Below are 23,416 nucleotides of genomic sequence, written 5' to 3'. Positions count from 1 at the left end.
CATCTCTGTCTTCCCATGCGTGTAGATTTTTGGGAGGAACTAGTACCATTGGTACTGTTCCAATCTGAGGCATTTTCACCAGCACAGGTTGTCCAGGGTGAAATCTTCCTAGGCATTTTCCTGGTTCATTGGAAACTTTTTGAGAGATGATATTAGCAGATACACAGAAAGCTTTCATTTTAGGACAGCCATCTCCACTCCATCTGTTATTTAGTTGATAGATGGCATCATCCAATTGCAAATGCCAACCAGGTTCATGAGTTTTTGCAAAACACTTAACCAATCCATTGGTGCGTTCAACAATGCCATTAGCCTGAGGATAATAGGGAGTATGAAATACCCACCAAATCCCTTCTTCCTTGGCCCAATCTTGTACCACCGTAGCAATAAAGCATGAACTGTTATCACTTTGGATTTCCTCGGGAAGGGGAAGTGTGCTGAACCATCCCTTTAGGCCTTTTACTGTGTTGTCCCCTGTAGCTGATTTGGAACTAGTGGCCATAGTGAGGCCGGAGATAATCTCCACTCCTACCAGGACATATCTTCTTTCACCTGATGGTTTCAAGGGCCCAATATAATCAATTTGTCAGGAATGCCACAATGCTTTCTTGTCCCGAATGTGTAAGGGAGGCGCCTTACTTGGATGATCTTTACTGAGTCATAGGTGACAGTGTGAACAGGCAGTTACTACTTGTTCGCACAGCTTAACTGATACAGGCCATCCTTGGGCTAGACCTTCCTGGTATAGGTCAGCAGGGCCAGTGTGGCCATGCTTAACATGTAACCATTCGAGTAAGCATTCCCATTCCTGACCATCGTCTACAATATCAATTTGCTGCAGCTGCATGAGGCTATCTACCTGTTGGTTGAACTGAGCATTGATTGAGTTCAAACGATCATGGCCTTCTACCCAACCAATGCACAACGCTCTGTCCTCCTATTTCCAGCAGTTGCTTCCAACTATCGGTTTCCCAAACTGGGACCCTGTTCACCTGCCAATCATTGGCTGCCCAGTGACCATCCATTCAGTTCTCCTCTCCTGGTTGGCTCCTGCACCACCTGTGTCAAAAGGGATTTGTGCATGGGAGGGAGTCGAGTCCCTTTCCGTCCCAAGAACTGAAAACACAGGAGGAGGTGACTCAGTTGACTCAGCTGCATCCCTTCCCTCCGCAGGGCTAATGGAGATCCCTCCCGGGCACTGTCTGGGTGCCCTGCCTAATGATGGCACAAGGAAGGGCTATTCTCATGCCCAGTTGTTTTCCCAGTATGAGAAAGGACGCTGCTGGAACGAAGCCTCTGTCCCTGGCTGAGGAAGGGAACATCAGCCATTCCTTCAGCCTGTTTCCCAGCAGCCTCCCCTGGAGCCCCAGGGACACCTGGAGGGAGCCCAGTGGGGGCAGAGAAAGTGTTGCCTTGGGCTGGTCCTCTGCTGCTGAGCTGGGACGGGCTCCTGGGATGGAAGGAGCTCATGGCAAGCGGGCAGTGCTGCAGGGAGACAGCTGTGCTCAGGAGCAGCTCCTCTGTGATGTGCAGCAGGGCCGAGGGCACTGCCTGCAGGCACCACGCAAAGAGTAGTGAGGCACAGAGAGGGTAAAGGCAGTCTGGGGAGGGAGGGTGGTGAGAGCTGACTGGGGGACAAACTGCAGAACTAGCTGAAACTGGCAGATGCAAGCAGAATGAAGAAGAAAAGGACCAAGGAAACAACTCCAAGAGAATGAGGTAACTTCAGAAAAAAAGGCCAGCCCAGTGACCAAGAAAACCGGTAAAAAAGCAAGAGACCACCGACAAGGATTAAGTGGCTGGACTTGGGGATCATGTGATGTGTGGTACGTCCCGAGAAACCTGACTGTAAGGGTACAGTTAGGGGGTGAGATCTCCAGTAGGGGTCCCTCCTTGGAGGCACCCAGCTTGAGCTGTTCTGCACGTTGGATAAATAAACCACCGATTTACTCAGTGGATTGGTGACTTGTCTTCTACGAGCAGGAACCTGAGGCCGAGCCCTGTTGAGGTGGGACCTGCAAAATTCCTACCATGATCTAGGTGGCAGCTGTGTACACTCCTGAAACAACGAGCCAGGGGCCTGCTTCCACCCTATCACCTACTCATCCACTGAGGCCATCATGAGCAGCTGGAGAAGCAGCTGCATGCTCCTGCCCTTGTAGCTGCAGGGCCACCACTGACATCACAAGCATCTGCAAAAGCCAGGCGTTCATTCATACCCAAACAGCTACTTAGCCACCAGGGACATCAGGAGCAGCTGTACAAGCCAGGTCCTGCTCCTGCCCCGTCACCTTCTCATCCACCAATGGCATCACAGGCACCTGCACAGGCCAGGAGTTTGCGCACGCAGTGTCAACTACTCAGGCGCTTGCAACACCGTAAGCAGCTGCACATGGAACATTCCTGCTCCAGCTTTGTCACCTACTCAGGCACATAAACAAGCCAAGTGCCTCCTTCTCCCCCATCACCTGCTCATCCACCTATGATACTGCAAACAGCTGCACAAGCCAGGAGCCTGCTCCTGCCCTAATGCCTACTCACCCACCCATGGCATCACAGGCACCTGCACAGCAGGAGCGTCCTCACTGCCAACACCCCGGCTTTTCTGCATCCATCTCTGTCTCCCATTCCCATCTCCATGTGCTCTTCTCGCTCCCAGATACCTTTCTCACCCACTCCACAACCTCCCAGTGCCTCTGTCTGTCTTTGTCTTTCTGAGGCAGATGCTACCTTGGAAGCATTGTCCCAGCAAGGTCACCTGATTCTCCTTCTCCCTCAGCTGTCGTTGTGACTGTCCCAGCAGTTCCGGTGCTTTTTGACCTCATGGGCCCTCTCGTCCCGCCTCCCTTCTGCAGTTAAACCCTGTTCCTGTGACAACAAGTCAGTGCCCGCTCTGTGGCATCTTACCTGCATCTTCCTGACCAGGACAGCTGGTGGGAACTGTGGCCATCAGCCCCAGCTGTGCCTGACGTCTTCTTCTGGCAAAGGCAAAGCTCTGGGTGTTCTTGGTGCGTACCATGCTTCCTGAAGGAGACCAGCACCAACCAAAGTAACTCCTGGGCAATGTCCTGCTGGGAAGAGCTGATTGCAAGGTAGGATTGACGCAGGTCCGAGACTGGTCCAGGGGTGTTCCCTGTTCCCCAGCGCAGCCACAGGTCCCACATCTGGCTCCTTCCTGCAGGATTTTGTAAAGCCCATTCCAGCTGTGAGCACCAGGCCGAGGGGATGGGGCAGAAACAGCTCCCACCCCCAAGGGCCCCATCTCCCCATGGGCCTCTGTCCCCAAACTACTAAAACTTCCAAACAGGCCCCCCCTCTAATGGAATTATCTGCTGTTTCAAGAAAAGAAACCCTATGCTTCCAGATTAAGTTGTCTACAGCTGTTAGAAGGCCATTTGGGCTTCAATTCCAGAACAAAACAGTTTCCATTACACAATCTCAGCCACCATCTCCAAGATGGTCTTGTCATTTACCCACAAAAGCCCGGTTATAAAACATGGCTACTGAAAAGTATCCTCTCCTCCCCAGACCTTTGTTTCCCTCATTCCCTCAGACTAGGCAGTAATAATTATATGATTATTATTCTGTAATTACCATCGATCTGAAACCCCTCCAAAGCATCATTCACTGACGTGACCGACAGCACTGTGGATAAGGGAGATCCATCACTAACCACACACCCACCTGTTAGTCCTTTTGCGGCAAGGCCTCTGTGGCCAAGCACACCTCACGTGGACATCTCTGCCTGACAGTAGATGACCGGCCCCAAAACAGTACCTCAGGGTGTCTTGGCTCTAGTGAAGGCAAGGAATTTGGCATAATGACCCAAGGAAGTGTAAGAGAAAGCAGGATAGCAGAAGGGGCAGAAAAGGGGATGTCTCTCCCCTACTTCAAATTTCAGAGGAAAGTTCAAGGGTTTTTTTTTTAATCACTGCCCAGCCCAAGGGAAAAAACACAGACCTGCTGTTTAAGAACTGAAAACTACAAGAGGAAGATGATCGAGCTTGTGTAGTTACTCTTCTTTCCAGGACACATTGGTTGGTTGTTTTTGTTTTAAATCTCAGTGGAGAGCTTCAACTTAAAATCACTGAGTTCTCATACAGGAATAGCGAAATGTCCTCTGTAAATCTTTGAAAAGAACAGTACATTGAAGGGAAACTCTTCATATAAACTGTAAATGACACATTTCCGCTGTCAAGGTTTATAACACTTTTGAGTATCTTCACCACCCTCATCTTCTTTCCCTTCACTTTCTTCTGGTGACAATATCGCTACCATACCTCAGCTGTTCAAGTTCTCTCGCAAATCAAGTAACATCCAAAATGCCCCTCACAGGTGCCTGTAGGTTTTGTGTTATCATCACGTTAATGACACAGCAGGTCCTGCCAAACCTACAACCTGCAAAACCTGAAGATAATCAAGAGATTACATAACTACATGACTCTGCCGTTCCTTTCCACCCCCCCAAGGTCCCATGGCACGAGGGCAGGGGCAGGAAGGGCAGTCATGCGCTCAGGTCGCACCAGGGAGGAGAGAGCAGGAACCTTACGCTTGTCCTATCGCCCGTCACTTGGGAGAAGAGACCAACAGCCCCCCGTCTACACCCTCCTTTCAGGGAGCTGTAGAGAGTGAGAAGGTCTCCCCTCAGCCTCCTTTTCTCCAGGCTGAACAACCCCAGCTCCCTCAGCCGCTCCTCACAAGACTTGTGCTCCAGACCCCTCACCAGCTCCATTGCTCCACCACGCAGGTGGTCCGTGAATGTCAAGTAGCTCTCCAGGACCCCTCTTCTCTCCAAGGCCGCATCCCGCAGGATTCTTCCAAACAAATCTCTGAAAAGCTGCAGTCTGCTGTCCTGAAAGCGAGGGCTGTGGTCCTGCTCTTTGCCCTGCTCCCTCCCTTCCACATCCTCAACTCCACCGTCTCAGGGTCACTGACTTTCAAATCCTCACCCAGTTCTTCCTCCTTCACCAGTACAAGGTCTCCAGCAGAGCACCTCTCCTTGATTCCTCCATCACCTGTGCCAGGAAATGCACTGTAGAAATCTCCTCGATTGCTTGAGCCCTGCTGGATTGTCCTTCCAGCAGGTACCTGGGTGGTTCAGTTCTGCAGTGAGGACCAGGGCCTGTGAACATGAGGCTTCCTTCACTTGTCTGAAGAAGGCCTCCTCTCCATCTCCCTCCTGAACAGGAGCTCTCTAGCAGATACCTGCTAACACAGCACCCACCGTGGTCTGCCTGCTGACTCTGAACCATAAACTGTCTCCTGTCCCACCCTGAGCAGAAGGCAAGTCCACCACCTCGCCTTCCCAGACAGCGCTTCCCGAGGAGCCCACGTCCCTGCACCTCAGCCTTCCCGCCGTGCCATCTACCCACCACACCTCCATGCTCCCCCCGTGGTCCCAGCCTGCTAATCACGCACAGACTTCTTGCCCTGCAGGTGGTTCTCCACGCTGCGTGCAGGCGCTTCAAGGAAGCACCAGCTCTGCTGGTTTCCCAGGGAGAGCATGAGAGGCTCCTGGGTCGTGCTGCCTGTGTGTTGGCATGTGCAGGAGTGGGGCTGCACATGTTCCTGCTGTGGTGCATGTGTGGACTTGATTCCCTCCTGCTCCAAGGAGCAGTTCTGGGATCACACCTGGGGTGTGTATAAACCCTTTAGACTGATCCATCGCCAGACACAGGCCAGTCAGTCCAGCTGGGAACAGCCCCAGAGCTCTTTATTTTGTATTTGTAGGTGTATCTCAGCAGCTGAGAAGCCTCCCAGCCCCTTGGCTAACAGCCACTGCTATAGCCACCACTCCCGGCACCTTCCCCTCTGCTGCGATACCAGCATCTAGTGCTAGGGAGGAAGAAAGAAAAGCGTGTGATCATATGCACAGGGAGAAGGGAGAGAAGTCCTGCAGGCATAGCTCAGGCCACCTGCGTTGTGATCTGCTTGCCATGAAGCCTCAACGTGTCTGTGAAGCGGGAGAGGCCCCTGATGCCCAAGCCCATGACAAGGTCCCAGGTGCAGCTAGTCAGCCTGGGGCTGAGTCTGGTGGGGCTGAGACCTTGGGTGTCCCATACAGGTGTCCCCCCTGGGGGCAAAGTATCTTGGGGCAGGACTCTGCAAGGGAAGGACATGCGCTCTGGTTTGGAAAGGAGAGAGCCAGCCATCAGAGGGATCCCTCTGCTTTCAGCCAGTACTTTTACATCCCCCATGGAAAGCCACTTGTGGGTGCCCAGGCAGTCCCCTTGGGTGTCAGGGAGGTCCAGCACAAAGCCAGCCTCCAAAATCTGCTTCTGTCTCACAAGGGCTGCCAGAAAAATCCCTTCTTTCCCCCAGGGCTGCCCTCAGTGGAGGCAAGGGCCCTGCAGCCGGGGAAAGCACCATCCCTTTTTGGAGACAGTTACCAGGGAAGCTGCCTCTGCTGCTGTTGACGCCACCTCTTGTTCTCAGTGACGTGCTTGTATATGGTCCTCTGTGCTTGCTGTGGTTCCAGCCTTCTGAGGACCTGGGCGGCTCATGGGGAAAGGGGGCTGCAACAACAGGGAAACGTCATCCCTCAACCTCTGCCGGAGACCCTTCTGCCTCTCCCCGCCTCCAGCCCCTGCGCCCACCCTGTCCCCCGTGTGCCCACCCTTTCACCCTGCGGGTGAGTTTGGGGCCTTGGCTGTCAGGGTAGCCCGGCTCATGCCCGGGTTAGGGGACATCAGAGGGTGTCCTGTGCAACCCCAGGAAGCAGGGACAGGGAACATGGACATCTCGGCGTAGTCATGGCTGCTCCACTGCCCCAGGCTGTGGCAGAGCAGGCACACACTTACTCAGGCTGGAGTCTGTCCATCTGGGCTGCTGCTGCCGCCGTCTCCTCTGCTGGGAGAGGGTTTCCAGCCTTCCTCCACCCCTGCCTGGCCTCCTTTCTCCTGGGCTGGGCTGGAGGGTGGGGAATCGAAGTGCCTCCAGTGCCGAGGGCCTGCCAAGGAGGAGACCCTCTCAGAAAACCAGAGGGCAAACAGAGGTGCCGTTTGCCAGAGGACCTCTTGAAAGGAGCCTGCAGCAGGACCTGGGTGCCAGGAGACTCTGTACCACGTGCCCATCATCACGGGTTGACAGCTGCTTCTGCCCCTCACATCCTGCTGCTGATCTCTCCCGCACGGGGACGAGCAGGCAGAGCCCTGCCCTGCAGCTGGGTGTCAGTCCTGCTCCCACCCCGTGAGACCTGCCACCCCGGGTGCCCTGACAGAGAGGGTCGCTGCTGCTCTCAGCGGTGTCAATCGCTGCCCATACCTGGAGTGGCTTTTGGTCCTCCCCTGCAGACCAGGCTTCCCACACTGCCAATTCTGCCTTCGCTTGCTGCAGCTACTCTTCCCACTGGATTTTTGATTTCTCCTACTCTGCAGAGAGCTGCCAGATCTCCTGGAGAGGATGGAAACACAGCAGCAGGCAGGATTAGTCTCCACTCCTGGAGGGGCTTCATCCGGCTCTGAGCCACGTTGGTGTCCCTCAGCTGCCCAGTCACCAGCACTTTGCCCCTGCCCAGATCAGAGTCCTGCCAGGCTCCTCAGCTCATGGCAGACATAGCTGAGTGACCAAAGACCTCCACTGTCAACGACCTAGAAAGGACTAGCACATTTTCCGTAGCCCCTGGCCAGAATCAAGTGTTTCATGATGACCCAGGGGGCAATAACAGGTGGGAAGGGTGTGCAGCACCTTCCTTTTCGTCAAGAAGATCTGAAGGAGGTGACAGACAGGTGACAATGAAAAGAAGCCAAGGGACTCTTTCAGGATGGCTCTCTGCATACAGAGGCATTTGCACAGTCTCAAGCAGCGCCGTAGTTGGAGCAAGGCAGAGCATGTACCTGCAGCATTCTCCCGAAGCCTTCAGAGGACAGGATGGCAGCAGTGGGCCTGGCTGCAGGTACAGGCTCCTGCCTGACAGCCTCCATCATCCTGGGGGAGCTGCCTAGACACAGGGGGAGCACACTGCAGAGAGACACCAGGAGGAGTCGGCATGAGCATGGGGCAGGTTGGTCTCCCATTTTCATGTGGGATCCAAGCTCCCCAGGCTGGAAGAAGAGGCGCGGGATGTGGGGCCATTTCCTGTGGGATGGGGGAGCCTTTCCTGAGCCACATCAGATGAATGGGGTGGAGAGGCAGTGGAGAGGACTGCACCTCAGGTCTGCTGGAAGGGCAAGCAAAGTGATGTGGGGCACACTCAACATCTGCCATCTTCCCCACCAAGGGGCCTGTGATGAGGCAAAAGAGCTCATGAAAACTGTGGGGCATGTGTCAGGGACCTTCCTGAGTCCCTCCAGCTGGAGTGTCCAAAGGGGATGTCTCTCCTACATGGGCTCAAGGATCCCTTTCATCCCATCCCACAAGGTCTCACCTGGCAGAAGTCTTCTCCCCCAGGTCTTGCTGCCTTCTGCCTGGACTCTGGCTTGGCAGCACAGGGAGGGAAAACTTTGCCCGCCACTGCAGCAGCTTCTCAGGATGCCCCGCTGTACCTGGGAAAGGAGGAAGCTCTTTAGAGCAGCCCCATGGCAAGTGCATTTGAACCAGGCTGTGGTCACCCAGCGTGGGGAAGGGATGGAGAGCTGGGACCCATTCCCATACCTTTTCTGATGCTCTGCTGTTCTGCAGCCTTCTTGTGATGGTTGGCGGGAGCCTCGACCACCGCGGCGCTGACCACAATGAACTGAAAACTGGAAAGCAAGTGATGACACAGGTTTGAAGAAGGGTGACCCCTACCCTCTGCAGCTGCCCAGCACCAATCCTCCTGGCTGTCATGCGAGGCATGGCACCCCTACCCTTTGTGGCCATGCAGAGGTTTTATTTGCAGTCTCCCCCCAACACCAGAAGATGTAGCTTAAAGTCCTTTCCGTGTACAGCTGCTTCTCTCTGATGGGGATGACAGCAAATTGGGCGTGAGAAACATGATCACAATGCCCGGCCACTCCAAGAGAATACAAGCATAGCCCAAACTCATCATTAGTTCACCAGAAACTAGTCACTTCAGGACTGATCCCTGACTCAATGCTGAGTGCCGAGCCCCAACAACACACGCTCCTGAGCAGGAGCTGAGAAGCCAGAGGCTCAGTCGGTGGAGGGCTGCAGATGCCGCACTCACCTTGGGAACGCATGGTCAGGAGCAGCCTGCATCCCCCGAGCGGTGGTCGCTCCACTGGAGACCACTGCACATGGCACCCACAGCCTCCGCAAAGTGGCACAGAGCTGTAAGAAGCTTCCCAAGGCAGTTTTCTCTTGGATCCCAAAGGAAGTGGGCACTGTGTCCTGCTCCAAAAGAAAGCCACTTCTCAACAGCCCTCTCCCAAACTCTCCTCCGTGAACATTAGCCCTTGCTCTGCTCTGGAGAAGCTGCAGAGCAAACCCCGAGACTGCGCAATATAACACTGCCAGGCTTTTCGTAGGGCAAGGACCCAGAACCTCAGAAGAAACTTTCTTTCCCGAGGCAGAAGTCAGTGGGGGTGAGCATGGGGAAAGGCGTGTCACTGCCCTGCCACATCCAGGCTGGCCAACGGTGATCAGGTTACTCACCCTTCCATAGGCTTCCCAAAGACACTTAAGCATCCTCAAAACCGGAGCAACTTACAGTGTGAAGCAGTGCCATGTGGCTGGCCTTGCTCTCCAGTCCTGTGACGCAGTCAAAATAAAACCGCATGCATAGCATACCATCTTGGCAGGACAGAACGCCAATGTCCTTGAAGGCGAAGGAAAGGTGCTGCCCGTTCCTCAGTTGGAAAGAGTACAGGAGTATGGTGTCTCGCACACAGTCCTCCACCATGTGCCGCAGGAAGGAGGTGGCTCATGGTAGCCACCTGTAGTTCAGCGGCTTGATCTCGACATCCTCTGCAAGGAGGAGGAACATCATCACTGCCACAGCAAGCTAAATTTCCATGTAAGATTCGTAACAAAATGCCACAGAAAAGGTCATTTATAAACACAGCTCTTGGGGAGTGGTTTGTTTTGGGGGCGCTCAAGCCATCCCCCGACCTTTGGAGGCAACTCTCTCCTTCTCCCAGCCCTTTCCAAAGAGCACAGAGCACACAGCTGCCCCTAGACACAGAGCGGGGAAGTGGCGGGTGGCCGCTGCCTTCTCAGCAGGGATAACCACTGTGGGGAACGTGAGATCCTGCAGACATGCCACATCAATGTTCAGCTGGAAGACTGGTCTTTGAGCTGTAAACACCTCTTCTTCACCCTGGAATTGCTCTCGGATCATAGCGAAGGTCCCGAGTCCTGGCAGCAGGACGCACTGCCTGGGAAAAAGACCAAAGGCTGATGAGTGAGGACTTCAGAGAGGGGCAAAGTGAAAGCTTTGGAAAAGGCCCCCCATGTTCTCCGTTTGTTTTCTTCCCCTCCTAAAAATATTTGACAACATCCCTTGGCTAGAGAAGATCCCAGGCACTTCCAGCACAGGGAATACCCCTGGGACTGATTCCTATGGATTATCCTTGGCATTGGACCCGCATAATCCCCTGTGTCTCTGCCTGGTCTCTTCACTCTGACCACAGCAAAGGGCAAAACCCTATCGTCCGACAAATGCTTTCTCAGGCTAGAAATGGACTTGGTTTCTCCCCTGGTTGACCAAGTAGCAGCTCTCGGCAGATGGAGTCTTCTCGGTGTGCTGCCACAATGCTCAGGGAGGGATTGCTCCCTGGAGCCCAGGCTCTCCAGGACAAAGGGCGACACTTCACTGTCTCCTAACCAGGAGGGCTTTCCCCAGGCTGAGGCTCACCCCTGCCGTGTCCCCACATGGGGACACCAGGATGGAAGTGCTTATGGGCTCCCTTTTACCCTTCCCTGCTTCTTCCTGCCTCTCTTACCCAACCTTGTCTGCAGTGAGGAGCGGCGGGTTCCCCTGCTTGGCCGAGCTTTGGACGGTGATGGCTGCTCACACCTGTTTTGGAGCTGGCTGCAACCGTCTCCCACTGGCCCTGGCAGCCCCTCACCCGCTCCCAACCAGGTCCCACTGCAGCTCCCACTGCTCACCCCTTGCCGTCCACACCCAGCACAGAGCACCCTTGCCCCGCCAAACACGTGCTTAAGGACCCTTGGGACATGCATCCATTATAAACTCTGCCTTTAGCATCCTCTCAGTGGAAATGAACTGCCCCATTTTCAGCAAAGGTCCAACCTGACGCTCAGTTGACTGGGTAACTGATTTCCTTTTCTATTGGGCTTCACCAGAACTTGGGATTGAGACTCTGGACAACCAGGACTCCAGAAGTTTGTCGCTTGGATCTACAACTTGGATATGTTTTTTGGGGGTTGTGCCTGTGCATAAGCAAGGTGCTACATTCAGGTTGCAAACAAACCAGCACAGCAGATGCCCACCATCAATGAGCGCACATTTCCATGCTATTATGAAACATTGCTGGTCCTGGAAGATGCGTTTTGTTTTCCTAATCAGAAGCCCTTGTCCCATACATACATTGTAGAAACACGCACAACTCTACAAAACCAAATCAATGGTTTGTACAGAAGCTGCAGAGCTAAGGTGCAGTGCATTTTTTTGTTTAATTTAGGTCCCTTAACAAGTGCTTATTATCGATACCTCGATCTACCATGCCCGTTGCCCACAAGAATAGCAACGTCAAAGTGAATGTGACTAGAAAGGCATTTTTAATAAAAGGAGAAAGGAAGCCAAGAAAGCCAAAGACCAAAAAGAACAAATGCTTGAGAATTTTGACAGCTTGGGATTACCAGTATTTTACAAACTCTTAAAAAGCATTTGAGAAAGTCATATCTTCATCATAGACAAGATAAGAGAAAGGCAAAGCTGATCTGTTAACATGTATTATTTCCCTTTGTTGCAATATTTATTGGCTTAAATAGTGAGACATACAAGAATAAGACAGAATGTAGAGAAATACAATAATAAGACAGATAGTTCTGTCAGTCTTTGCATTTTTCAATCCAACAGAAACTTAGGAAAAGCAATACACAAAATAAAAACATTGAATAACCTTCATATAAGTTAGGTAGTGTGATGGTTTGACCTTGGCTGGCTGCCAGGTGCCCATCCAGCCACTCTATCACTCAGCAGGACAGGGGGGAAGAAAATAAGATGAAAAAGAACTCATGAGATAAGATAAAGACAGCTTTATAAAGAAAAAGCACATGCTGCACACAGAAGCAAAGGAAAACAAAAAGGTTTTTTTCTCTACTCCCCATCAGCAAGTGATGTCCAGCTACTGCCTGGGACGTAAGGCCTCAGCACGCATAGCGCTTCTACAGAACACAAACGCCCTAATGATGAATGCCCTCTCCTTTCCTTCTTTCTCGTAGCTTTTATTGCTGAGCAGACGCCATGTGGTGTGGAATGTCCCTTAGGTCAGTTTGGATCAGCTGTCCTGGCTATGTCCCCTCCCAAGCTTCTGCCCACCCCCAACCTACTGGCCTGTTTGGGTGGGGTCAGGGGCAGTTTGGAGAGACAGCCTTGATGCTCAGCAGTAGCCAAAACACTGGCATGTTATCAACAGCTTCCAAGCTACAAATACAAAGCCCAGCACTCTGCGTGCTGCTGTGGGGAAAGTGAACTCCATCCCAGACAGACACAGGACATCCTTACATGGTCTGTCCTGGCACCCCTGCACACAAAGAAGAGGTGCAGCGTATTACAGAAGAAAAAGCTGCAATGCAAAGATGTCTTACAAGACATGCACAACAGGACTTGACCAATAGTGGCCTTACCTGTACAAGTGGGTTTGCTGCTAGTGAAGAACAGACCAAACCATCTGACAGTGTCAAAGTTGCAAGAAAATTGTGCAAACTCAGCTAATAAATATGCATTAAGGGCACTCGCACAGAGGGTTTGCATGTCCAAATGCTCAAAAGTGAATGGTAACAGACGATACCATGGCCAAAGTCAATAGGTTATGTAAATTGTAAAAATCAATACGCGAATAGGGTTCAGATTGCTTACAAGGAATTAAGAGTTTTAACACAGGGTGAGTTTAACTCATGCTCCCAGCTGAGAGACGTGTTTATTGCTGGCAATAACAAAGGGGAGTTAGCTAGTGTGTATCTAGAATCACAGAATACCTTGTGTTGGAAGGGACCTTTAAAGGTCATCTGGTCCAGCCCCCTGTCCTGGTTTGTGGTAAAACAGAATCTCTGGAGGAAGAATCCCATTCTTCCCCTGAATGGACCCACGTCGCAGCCATTAGTAGAAGATGCCTTCCTACGAGACTGACACAAGAGAAATTGAACTCACTCCAAGATATCCTGTGGTTAGTCGCCCCTGCGACTATGGAGAGGACATGAGTAAGTGGGATAGAAAACCTACCTCACCCCTACAGGCATGAGTAAGTGAGTTGCGAGATAAAACAGACAGAAGAAAGAATTTTTCCAGGAGGATGGTTGCTCCGACCTATGGTGAGCGATCCTCCAGTCCAGGTAGGAACTCATCTGCTAATGGTAGGTACTATGCTCAATATTAGAAGGGCCCTGCCTCCAGCCAGGAGGAGGAGAGGGACAGCTGAGTTTATTGGACTGAGTGGATTTGATGGCCTGGCACATTAGAGCCACAGAATTATATAGCCCTGGTAGACACTGGTGCACAGTGTACCCTTATTGCCATCGGGTCATAAAGGGGCAGAATCCATCGCTATTTCTGGAGTGACAGACAGATCTCAAGAACTGACTGTACTGGAGGACTAAGTGAGCCTAACTGGGAATAAATGGGAGCAGCACCCCATTGTGATTGGCCCAGATGCTCCGTGCATCCTTGGCATAGACTACCTCAAGAGAAGGTATTTCAAAGACCCAAAAGGGTATTGGTGGGCTTTTGGTATAGCAGATGAAGAGGCTGAGGACATTACACAGCTGACTACCTTACCTAGTCTTTCTTTCAGCTGACCCTTCTGTTGTGGAACTGATGAGGGTTAAAGAACAGCAGGTGCCAACTGCTACCACCATGGTGCATTGATGACAATATCGCACATACCGAGACCCTCTGATTCCCATCTAGAACCTGATTCATTGGCTGGAGACCCAAGCAGTGATCAGCAAGACATGCTTGCCCTTTGACAGCCCTATATGGCCAGTGCGAACGTCTGACAGAGACTGGAGAATTAACAGTAGACAATTGTGGCCTGAATGAAGTCACACCACCACTAAGTGCTGCTGTACCAAACATACTATAACTTCAGTATGAACTGGAGTCAAAGGCAGCCAAGTGGTATGCTACAACTGACATTGCTAATGCAGTTTTCTTAATCCCTTTGGCAGCAGAGTGCAGGCCACAGTTTGCTTTCCCTTGGAGGGGTGTCCAGTACACCTGGAATCGAGTACCCCAGGAGTGAAAACACAGCCCTGCTATTTGCCATGGGCCGATTCAGACTGCACTGGAGAAAGGTGGAGCTCCAGAATGCCTGCAATACATTGATGGCATCATTGTGTGAGGTAATACAGCAGAAAAAGTTTCAAGAAGTGTAAGAAAATAATGAAGATTCTTTTGAAAGCAGGTTTTGCTGTAAAAAGAGGTAAGGTCAAGGGACTGCACGGGAGATCCAGTTTTTGGGAATTAAGTGGCAAGATGGGCAACACCAGATCCCAATGGATGTGATTAACAAAATAACATCTATGCCCCCCCCTACTAAAAGAAAGGAAACACAACCCGTTTTAGTTGTTGTGGGTTTCTGGAGAATGCATATTCCAGGTTATAGTCAGATTGTGAAAACTCTCTATGAAGTCACTCAAGAGAAAAATTATTTTACATGGGGCCCTGAGCAACGACAAGCCTTTGAGCAAATTATACAAGAGATTGTGCATGCAGTAGCCCTTGGACCAGTCCAAACAGGACAGGGCATTAAAAATGTGCTCTACACTGCAGCCGGGGACAATGGGCCTACCTGTAACCTATGGCAGAAAGCACCAGGGGAGACTTAGGTCAACCCCTAGGATTCTGGAGTCAAGGATACAAAGGCTCCAAGGCCAATTATACCCCAACTGAGAAAGAGATATTGGCAGCATGTGAAGGAGTTAGAGCTGCTTCAGAAGTAATCAGTACCCGAGCACAGCTCCTCCTGGCCGCCCCGATTACCAGTACTGGTCTGGATGTTCAAGGGTAAAGTTCCTTCTACTCATCACACCACAGATGCTACCTGGAGTAAGTGGGCTGCCTTAATCACTCAGTGAGCTCGAATAGGAAACCCAAATCATCCAGGAATCATAGAATTGATCACAAACTGTCCCAAAGGCAAAGGCTTTGGAATGCACCAGAGGAGGTGGTGACATGTGCTGAGGAAGGCCCACCTCATAATGAACTCTCAGATAATGAGAAACGGTATGCCTTGTTCACTGATGGGTCTTGTCATTTTGTAGGAAGGCATCAAAAGTGGAAAGCTGCTGTGTGAAGACCTACACAATGAGTCACAGAAGCGGCTGAAGGGCAAGGTGAATCAAATCAATTTGCAGAGGTAAAAGCCAACAGCTGGTCCTAGACATTGCTGAATGAGAAAAGTGGCCAATATTCTATCTCTATCCTGACTCATGGATGGTGACAGATGCTCTGTGGGGGTGTTTAAAGCAGTGGAAGCAGAGCAACTGGCAGCGCAGAGGTAAACCTATCTGGGCTGATGAATTGTAGATATTGCTGATTGTCTAGGAAAACCAGTTGTAAGGATCCAACATGTAGATGCCCAGGTACCCATGAGTCGGGCCACTGAGGAACATCAAAACAATCAACAAGTGCATCAAGATGCTAAAATTATCCAGACAGACTTGGACTGGGAGCATAAAGGTGAACTATTTTTAGCTCGGTGGGCCCATGACACTTCAGGTCATCAAGGAAGGGATGCCACATATAAATGGGCTCGTGACCGAGGGGTGGATTTAACCATGGACGCTATTGCGCAGGTTATCCACGACTGTGAAACGTGCATCGAAATCAAGCAAGATAAATGGTTAAAACCTTTTGTGGTATGGGGGACGATGGTTAAAATATGGGTATGAGGAGGCCTGGCAAATTAACTATATCACACTCCCCCAAACCTGCCAGGGTAAGCGCTGTGTGCTTACAGTGGTGGAAGCAAGCACCAGATGGTTGGAAACCTATGCCATGCCCCATGCCACTGCCTGGAATACCATCCTGGGCCTCAAAAAGCAAGTCTTATGGTGACATGGCACTTCAGAAAGAATTGAGTCGGACAATGGGACTCATTTTAAAAGCAATCTTGTAAGTAATTGGGCAAAATAACATGGCATTGAGTGGGTATCCCCTGTCATGCCCCATCATCTGGGAAAACTGAGCAATACAACGCACTATTAAAAACTACGCTGAGAGCAATGGGAGGCAGAACTTCTAAAAATTGGGACAAGCATTTAGCGCAAGCTACTTGGTTAGTTAACACCAGGGCATCCATCAATCGAGCTTGTCCTGCTCAGTCAGACCTTTTACATACTGTAGAAGGGGATAGAGTCCCTATGGTGCATGAAAAGAATATGCTAGGGAAAACTGGGGTTTTCCTGTGTCAGGCAAAGGCAAACCCATTTGTGGGACAGTTTTTGCTCAAAAAGGTACTTGGTGGGTGATGCTGAAAAATGGAGAAGTTCAGTGTGTACCTCAAGGAAATTTAACTCTCGGTGAGAATACTCAGTTCTGAGTGACGGATGTTAGCTGTTATATAATACAAAGAGTGTTCAATAAGTGTTTTTCAGGATGACATAACAGTGATGAAACTTGAGCTGGCTTCATCAAGTGGTGTCCAGGAAAGTCTTTGAGGTGGTGGACATGCTATCTGTGGGCATGAACCATGATGAATTTCATACCATTTTTTCCTGCCCTAAGAGTCTACTAGGATAGATGAAATCCTGCAATTATGAACTAAATTAACTTAGCAAACTTTTGTGTATAAAGATAACTTATAAATGAGTGACCTGTGCATATATATATCTAGATAAGAGAGTGTGTGTGTATAGATTTGATAGATAAAAAAGTAATAGTGATCTCAGCATGACGCAAGTGGCATGGACTAAGAGGTGGAATGTCCTTGTTTGAGGTAAAACAGAACCAATTTTCTGTTTTTACTTTTTAGCTAAGCCTCTTCTAACTAACTGAACTCGCTGAAATTAACAGCATAATGTGGAGACACATTCAGGTGATAAGACCTGATTATTTGTAATTTATGACAAGGAATAGTAGGCAGAGAAGCTCTTGCTTATACTTACTGCTACAAAAACCAAGGCCAGATAACTTTGTTATTTGCCCCATTGGAGGGTCAGAAGCAGAGAACTGTAGAGGGGTTGCACCTCTGTGAGGGGCGGACAGGAGAGGTGACCCAAAACTGACCAACAGGGTATTCCATCCCATCTGCATCATGCTCAGTATAAAAGCTGAGGGGTCAAAGGGTCCGCCTCTTTCTTCAATGACCAGCATCCGAGGAGGACTATGTTCATCTGCCTTTGATCCCGTTCTGTGCATTTTTGAATCCAGATCCAGAATCCAGTTCCTCTCTGTCACTGAGTCCAGTCTGGGACTTCCCCAGTGCCTGCTGGTGACGTGATCGCCATTCTGAGAGCTTGATATGGTTTTGTATATATTGTATGTATTTCATTATTTCCTTTTTATTATTTTATTATTAATATTTCATTAAAGTAGTTTAGTTCCTTCTGAACTCCTAAGTCTCTTGGACAGAGAGGTGGGGGAGAGCATCTGTCATTCGTCTCAGTGGCCAATCCAGCCCAAACCACAACACACCCCCTGCAATAAGCAGGGACATCTTCAACTGGATCAGGTTGCTCAGAGCCCCATCTAACCTGACCTTGAATGTTTCCAGGGGTGAGGCATTGACAACGTCTCTGGACAACTTGGGCCAGTGTTTCACCAACCACATTGTAAAAAATTTCTTCCTTGTATCTAGTCTAAATGTTCTCTCGTTTAGTTTAAAACCATTACCCCTTGTACTGTCATTACAAGCCCTACAAAAAAGTCTGTCCCCATCTTTCCTGTAGGCCCCCTATAAGTACTGGAAGGCTGGAATAAGGTATCCCCAGAGCCTTCTCTTCTTCAGGCTGAACAACCCCAACTCTCTGAGCCTGTTGTCATAGCAGAGGTGCTCTGGCCCTCTGGTCATCTTCGTGGCCTCCTCTGGACCCGTTCCAACAGGTCTATGTCTTTCTTGTGCTGAGGCCCCAGAGATGGAGGCAGCACTGCTGGTGGGGTCTCACCAGAATGGAGCAAAGGGGCAGAATCCCCTCACTCACCCTGCTGGCCATACTGCTTTTGATGAAGCCTAAGATATGGTCAGCTTTGTTGGCTGTGGGCACACGTTGCCAGCTCGTGTCCAACTTTTCATCCACCAGTACCCCCAAGCCTTTCTCGGCAGGGCTGCTCTCCATCCCTTCATCCCCCAACCTGTATTGGTGCTGGGGGTTGCCCTGACCCAAGTGCAGAACCCTTCACTTGGCCTTGTTGAACCTCATGAGGTTCACATGGGCCCACTTCTCAAGTCTGTCCAGGTCCCTTTGGATGGCATACCGTCCCTCAAGCATGTCAACCACACCACTCAGCTTGGTGTCATCTGCAAACTTGCTGATAGTGCGCTCCATCCCACTGTCCCTGTCATTGATGAGGATATTGAACAGTAATGGTCCCAATACAGACCCCTGAGGGACAGCACTTGTCACCGATATCCATCTGAATATTGAGCCATTGACTACTACCCTCTGGATGTGACCATCCAACCAGTTCCTCATCCACTGAACAGTCCATCCATCAAATCCATATCTGTCCAATTTACAGAGAAAGATGTTGTAGGGGACCGTGTCAAAGGCCTTACAGGAGTCTAGATAGATGACATCTGTAGCTCTTCCCTTGTCCACCGATGTAGTTACTCCATTGTAGAAGGCCACTAGGCTGTCCAGGCAGGACTCGCCCTTGGTGTAGCCATGCTGGCTGTCTCAAATCACCTCCCTGCCTTCCATGTGCCTTAGCATAGCTTCTAGGAGGATCTGTTCCATGATCTTCCCAGGCACAGAGGTGAGGCTGACAGGGCGGCAGTTCCCAGGGTCCTCCTTTCTACCCTTTTTAAAAATGGGTGTGATGTGTCCCTTTTTCCAGTCACCGGAGACTTCACCTGACTGCCATGACTTTTCAGATGTCAGGGAATGCGGCTGGGCAACTACATCAGCCAATTTCCGCAGGACTCTGGGACATCAGGACTTATGTATGTTCAGGTTCCTCAGGTGGTCATGAACCTGATCTTCTCTCACAGTGGGAAGGTCTTTGCTCCTCCAGTCCTTGTGTTGCAGTCCATCCCTGCAAGGCAGAGGTTGCCAGTCCAAGGCAAAAAAATTGTTGACTACCTCAGCCTCCTCCTCATCCACTGTTACAAGTTTGCCAGTCTTGTTCATCAGTGGGGTATGCTTTCTTTGACCTTCCTTTTCCGGCTGACATACCTGTAGAAGCCCTTCTTATTATTCTTTGCATCTCTTGCCAAATTCAGCTCCAGCTGTGCCTTGGCATTTGTGACCCCATCTCTACACAACCAGGCAGCATCCCCATACTCTTCCCAGGATAACTGTCCCTGCTTCCACTGCCTGTGCATTTTCTTCTTGACATTTAGTTTGACCACGGGGTCTCGAGAGCAGAGTAGAGGGGGAGAATCACCTCTCTGGATCTGCTGGCCACGCTTCTTTTGATGCAGCCCAGGATGTGATTGGCCTTCTGGGCTGCAAGCACGCATTGTTGGCTCATGTCCAGCTTTTCATCCACCAGCGCCCCCAAGTCCTTTTCCGCAGGGCTGCTCTCTATCACCTCATCCCCCAGCCTGGATTGATAACGAGGGTTGTCTCCACCCAAGTGTAGGACCTTGCACTTGGCCTTGTTGAACTTCATAAGGTTTGCTTGGGCCTACCTCTCTAGCTCGTCCAGGTCCCTCTGGATGACGTCCTGTCCCTCTGGCACATGGACCACACCACTCAGCTTGGTGTCATCAGCAAACTTGCTGAGGGTGTACTTGATCCCACTGTCTATGTCATTGATGAAGATATTGAACAGTCCCAGTATGGATCCCTGAGGGACACCTCTTGTCACCCCTCTCCACCTGGACATTGAGCCATTGACCACTACTCTCTCAATGCAACCATCCAGCCAGTTCCTTATCCACCGAACAGTCCCCCCACCAAATCTGTATCTCTCCAACTTAGAGAGAAGGATGTTGTGGGGGACCGTGTCAAAGGCCTTGCAGAAGTCCAGATAGATGATATCCATTGCTCTTCCTTTGTCCACTGATGCAGTCACTCCATTGTAGAAAGCCACCAGGTTGGTCAGGCAGGACTTGCCCCTGGTGAAGCCATGCTGGCTGTCTCAAATCACCCTATTCTTTAGGGACATTTCTTCACACTCTAGCTGTTCCTTAACATAGAGGGCAGCACCTCCACCCCTCCTTCCTCACCTGTCCCTTCTGAACAGCCTGTATCCATCGGTAGCCACATTCTAGTCATAGTATTCATCCCATCAGGTTTCAGTAGTGGCCATTATGTTGTAGCTTGCCAGCAGCATGGTAGCTTCCAACTCCTCCTGTTTGTAGCCCATGCTGCGTGCATTCGTGTAGAGGCACTTCAGCCGGGCTGTTGGCTGTGACGCCTTCTTAGAGAAGCACCCCGTGGTGTTTTTCACGGGTGTTTCCCTGCTGACTCAGACTACCTCAGGAGCCGCTGGCTCATGTCCATTAGACTTTGACTGTGATGTAGTATCTCCAGCATGCCTTGGGGCAACAGGTCAAAGGCCCTTACTAGCGCCCCGTCCCTCTGACCCTGATGTGTTATCCCACAGCTTGTCATAGATAAGCCTAATATTATTATCCCCCTCCCCCTTCACATCTAGTTTAAAGCCCTGTCGATCAGCCCCACAATCTCTTGGGCAAAGACCCTCTTCCCCCTTTGAGAAAGGTGTTTCCCATTTGATGCCAATAAGCCCAGTGCTGTGTAGGCCATCCCGTTGTCAAAAAAACACAAAATGGTGGTGGTGACACCAGCTGCGGAGCCATGTATTAATGGACTGGATTCATCTGTTCCTTCCAATGTCACTGCCTGCAACTGGAAGGAGTGAGGAGAAAATAGCTTGTACCCCAGATTCCCTTACCAACATTCCCAAGGCCCTGACGTCCCCTTTGATTGCTCTTGGTCTACGAGTCGCAGCTTCGTCTCCACCTACATGGAAAATCAGTAACGGGTAATAGTGTGAGGACTGTATCAAACTAGGGAGTTTCCTGGTGATGTCCTTAACCCAGGCTCCAGGAAGACAGCAGACTTCCCTGTGAGGAGAGTCTGCAACCGGCATATTGGACCCTCCGTTCCCCTCAGGATGGAGTCACCAATGGCTATAATACTTCTTTTCTTCCTTGTGGATGTGATGATATGGGCGGTACGCCTTTCTGACTGTCGAGATGCCTCTGGTGTAGATTGCCCATCATCCACATCCTCATTTGACTGGCCTTCCTCATCCAGTACCTCATATTTGTTGTTCAGAGGTACCAGGGGGGTGGGGTGGTCAAGGAGAGAGTTCACCTGCTGCCCCGACTGTGAACTTGCCTCCATTCACTCCCTTCATTTAGGCTTCTGCCTTCTGCCTGACAGGAGCAGGGTACAGGGGCCCCTTGATCCTGGTTACTTCCTGACAGGTGCTTCTGTTTCTGTATCAAGGAGGGCAGAGCCTGGCTCCACCAGTCTATTTCTTCTTCAGCCTCCCTAACCTTCCCTGACCTTTCAACTTCCTCTCTCAGCTCTGCCACCAGGCTGAGCAAATCGTTTACCTGTTCACAACGCACACAGCAGTTCTCATAGCTGCCTCCCGATGCCAGTGAAAGGCTCTGACACTCCCTGCAGCCCATGACCTGGACGGCTGTATGTTTCTGTGGGAGCTCCATCTGGCTTCCCACATCCATTCTGGCTGAGGTTGAGCGTGCAACCTTCTTCTGGGTGGAAGCCATAGCTGAGCTCCTTAGCTCCTTAGGGAGTGGGATGACTGCTCCTGTTGTGGTGCTCTCAGGTGACGCCCTGGGCAATGTGCACTTGCTGCTTGCTCACTCAGTGTCCAGAGATGTGGCCACTGCACCGGGGGTGCTGCCTCTGCCCGTGCCTCCTTAGCTGTCACCGCCCCCCGGAGCTGCCGCGTATAGGCCTGTCGTGTTAAAGGACTGTAGTTTCGATATTTGTCTGTCAGTCCCAGGACTTTCACTGCTTTACTATCAGAGTCACACCAAAGGACTTTCACTGCATCAGATTCACAAATAATCGAAATTTATTATTTTATTGAGAGTGACAGTCGCAGCTTCAAGATTGCCGTTGATAAATTCACTAACTACAATAGCGCTAATTAATTAAAGTTAATATTGCCAGCAAAAATAATGATAGTACAACAACCTGGGGTAACATTCCCCAGAGGGTGAAAGGCGCAGTGCTTACCCAGAAAGGCGTCCCTGCCTGGGGCGGAGGAAGAGAACACAGCCCGTCGACTGGTCCGTCGAGTATCAGGTTTCTTCTCTCCCAATTTAACAGTCGTTTTCTCCATTCTTTTATCCCCATAATTACGAGGTTTCCTTCCCTGGGTGACGTGTAGTATGATTTGGGTGGAGAGACGAGTGCTATAGTCATATATGTTCAGCATGATCTCTAAAATCTTCATTAGCATATACAGGGGTGTCAACTTGAATATGCGTTTCACAGGTAATGAGGCAAAGGTCCATCACCGGGCATGGCAGCCTCTCAAGTAAACAAAGAGCTACACGAAGTCTCTGTTATCTTGATTTACTGTCTCTGCTGACGAAAAGCAGGGCTGTCCTGGCTCCCCAAGACTCCCCCATTATTTATGTACCCTGTGATAGCCAGACAAACCTTCACTCCCCTGGGTTGCACAAGAGATAGCAAAGCCAGTCTTAATTGCTCTTTGAGCACGGACACTTCACCTCATGATCCAAATTCCACAAGGCCCGGGCTGGCTGCTTTTCCTGGCTTTGAGAAGCCCCAAAACCGAGCCCCTTGCCCGTCCTTTTTGCCGAGATTCCCTTCCCCAGTGCAGATTTATCTGCACTGGAGACGTTGGGGTGGTTGAAGTCCCCCAGAAGGATAAGGGCCTGCGAGTGTGATGACTCCTGTAGCTGGAGTAAGAAGGCTTCATCAGTAAACTCCCTTTGTTGGGGTGGCCTGTAGTAGACACCAGTAGACACAAACCACAAGGTTCTCTTTGTTGCCTCTGTCTCTAATTCTTATCCATAAGCTTTCAACCTGCTCATAGCTATTCTTTAGAGACAGGTCTTCACAGCCTATCCATTTTGTGACATAGAGGGCAACCCTCCACCCCTCCTTGTTTGCCTGTCCCTTCTGAACAGCCTGTAGCCATCAATAGCTGCACTCCAATCATGGGATTTGTCCCACCAAGTTTCAGTAATGGCAACTAGGTTGTAGCTTTCTA

The 23,416-nt window shown here is 50.7% G+C and overlaps 1 protein-coding gene across 4 annotated transcripts; it reads right to left on the bottom strand.

Moving 5' to 3' along the window:
• Positions 1-5,364: 5,364 nt before the first annotated feature.
• On the bottom strand, positions 5,365-10,190 carry LOC141737138 (uncharacterized). 4 transcript variants are annotated; one of them, XM_074571757.1, is made up of 7 exons: positions 9,107-10,190; positions 8,593-8,681; positions 8,366-8,483; positions 7,264-7,392; positions 6,801-6,949; positions 6,390-6,515; positions 5,365-5,835 (listed from the first exon to the last, which is right to left on the bottom strand). In XM_074571757.1, the coding sequence occupies exons 1-7, from the start codon at positions 9,565-9,567 to the stop codon at positions 5,738-5,740; spliced, it is 1,170 nt and encodes a 389-aa protein (XP_074427858.1). In that variant the 5' UTR covers positions 9,568-10,190; the 3' UTR covers positions 5,365-5,737. The 4 variants fall into 4 exon arrangements, with proteins under 4 accessions (XP_074427858.1, XP_074427857.1, XP_074427861.1 ...); XM_074571756.1 differs by lacking the exon at positions 5,365-5,835 and having other exon boundaries at positions 6,100-6,515; XM_074571760.1 differs by lacking the exon at positions 5,365-5,835 and having other exon boundaries at positions 6,100-6,515; positions 9,590-10,190.
• Between the last annotated feature and the right edge of the window lie 13,226 nt (positions 10,191-23,416).

Source organism: Larus michahellis, unplaced genomic scaffold, assembly GCF_964199755.1.
Source record: "Larus michahellis unplaced genomic scaffold, bLarMic1.1 SCAFFOLD_255, whole genome shotgun sequence".
In the NCBI taxonomy this organism is placed as follows: Eukaryota; Metazoa; Chordata; class Aves; order Charadriiformes; family Laridae; genus Larus; species Larus michahellis.
The sequence above is the reverse complement of the archived record's forward strand: the minus strand, read 5'-3'. Positions and strand labels throughout refer to the sequence as shown.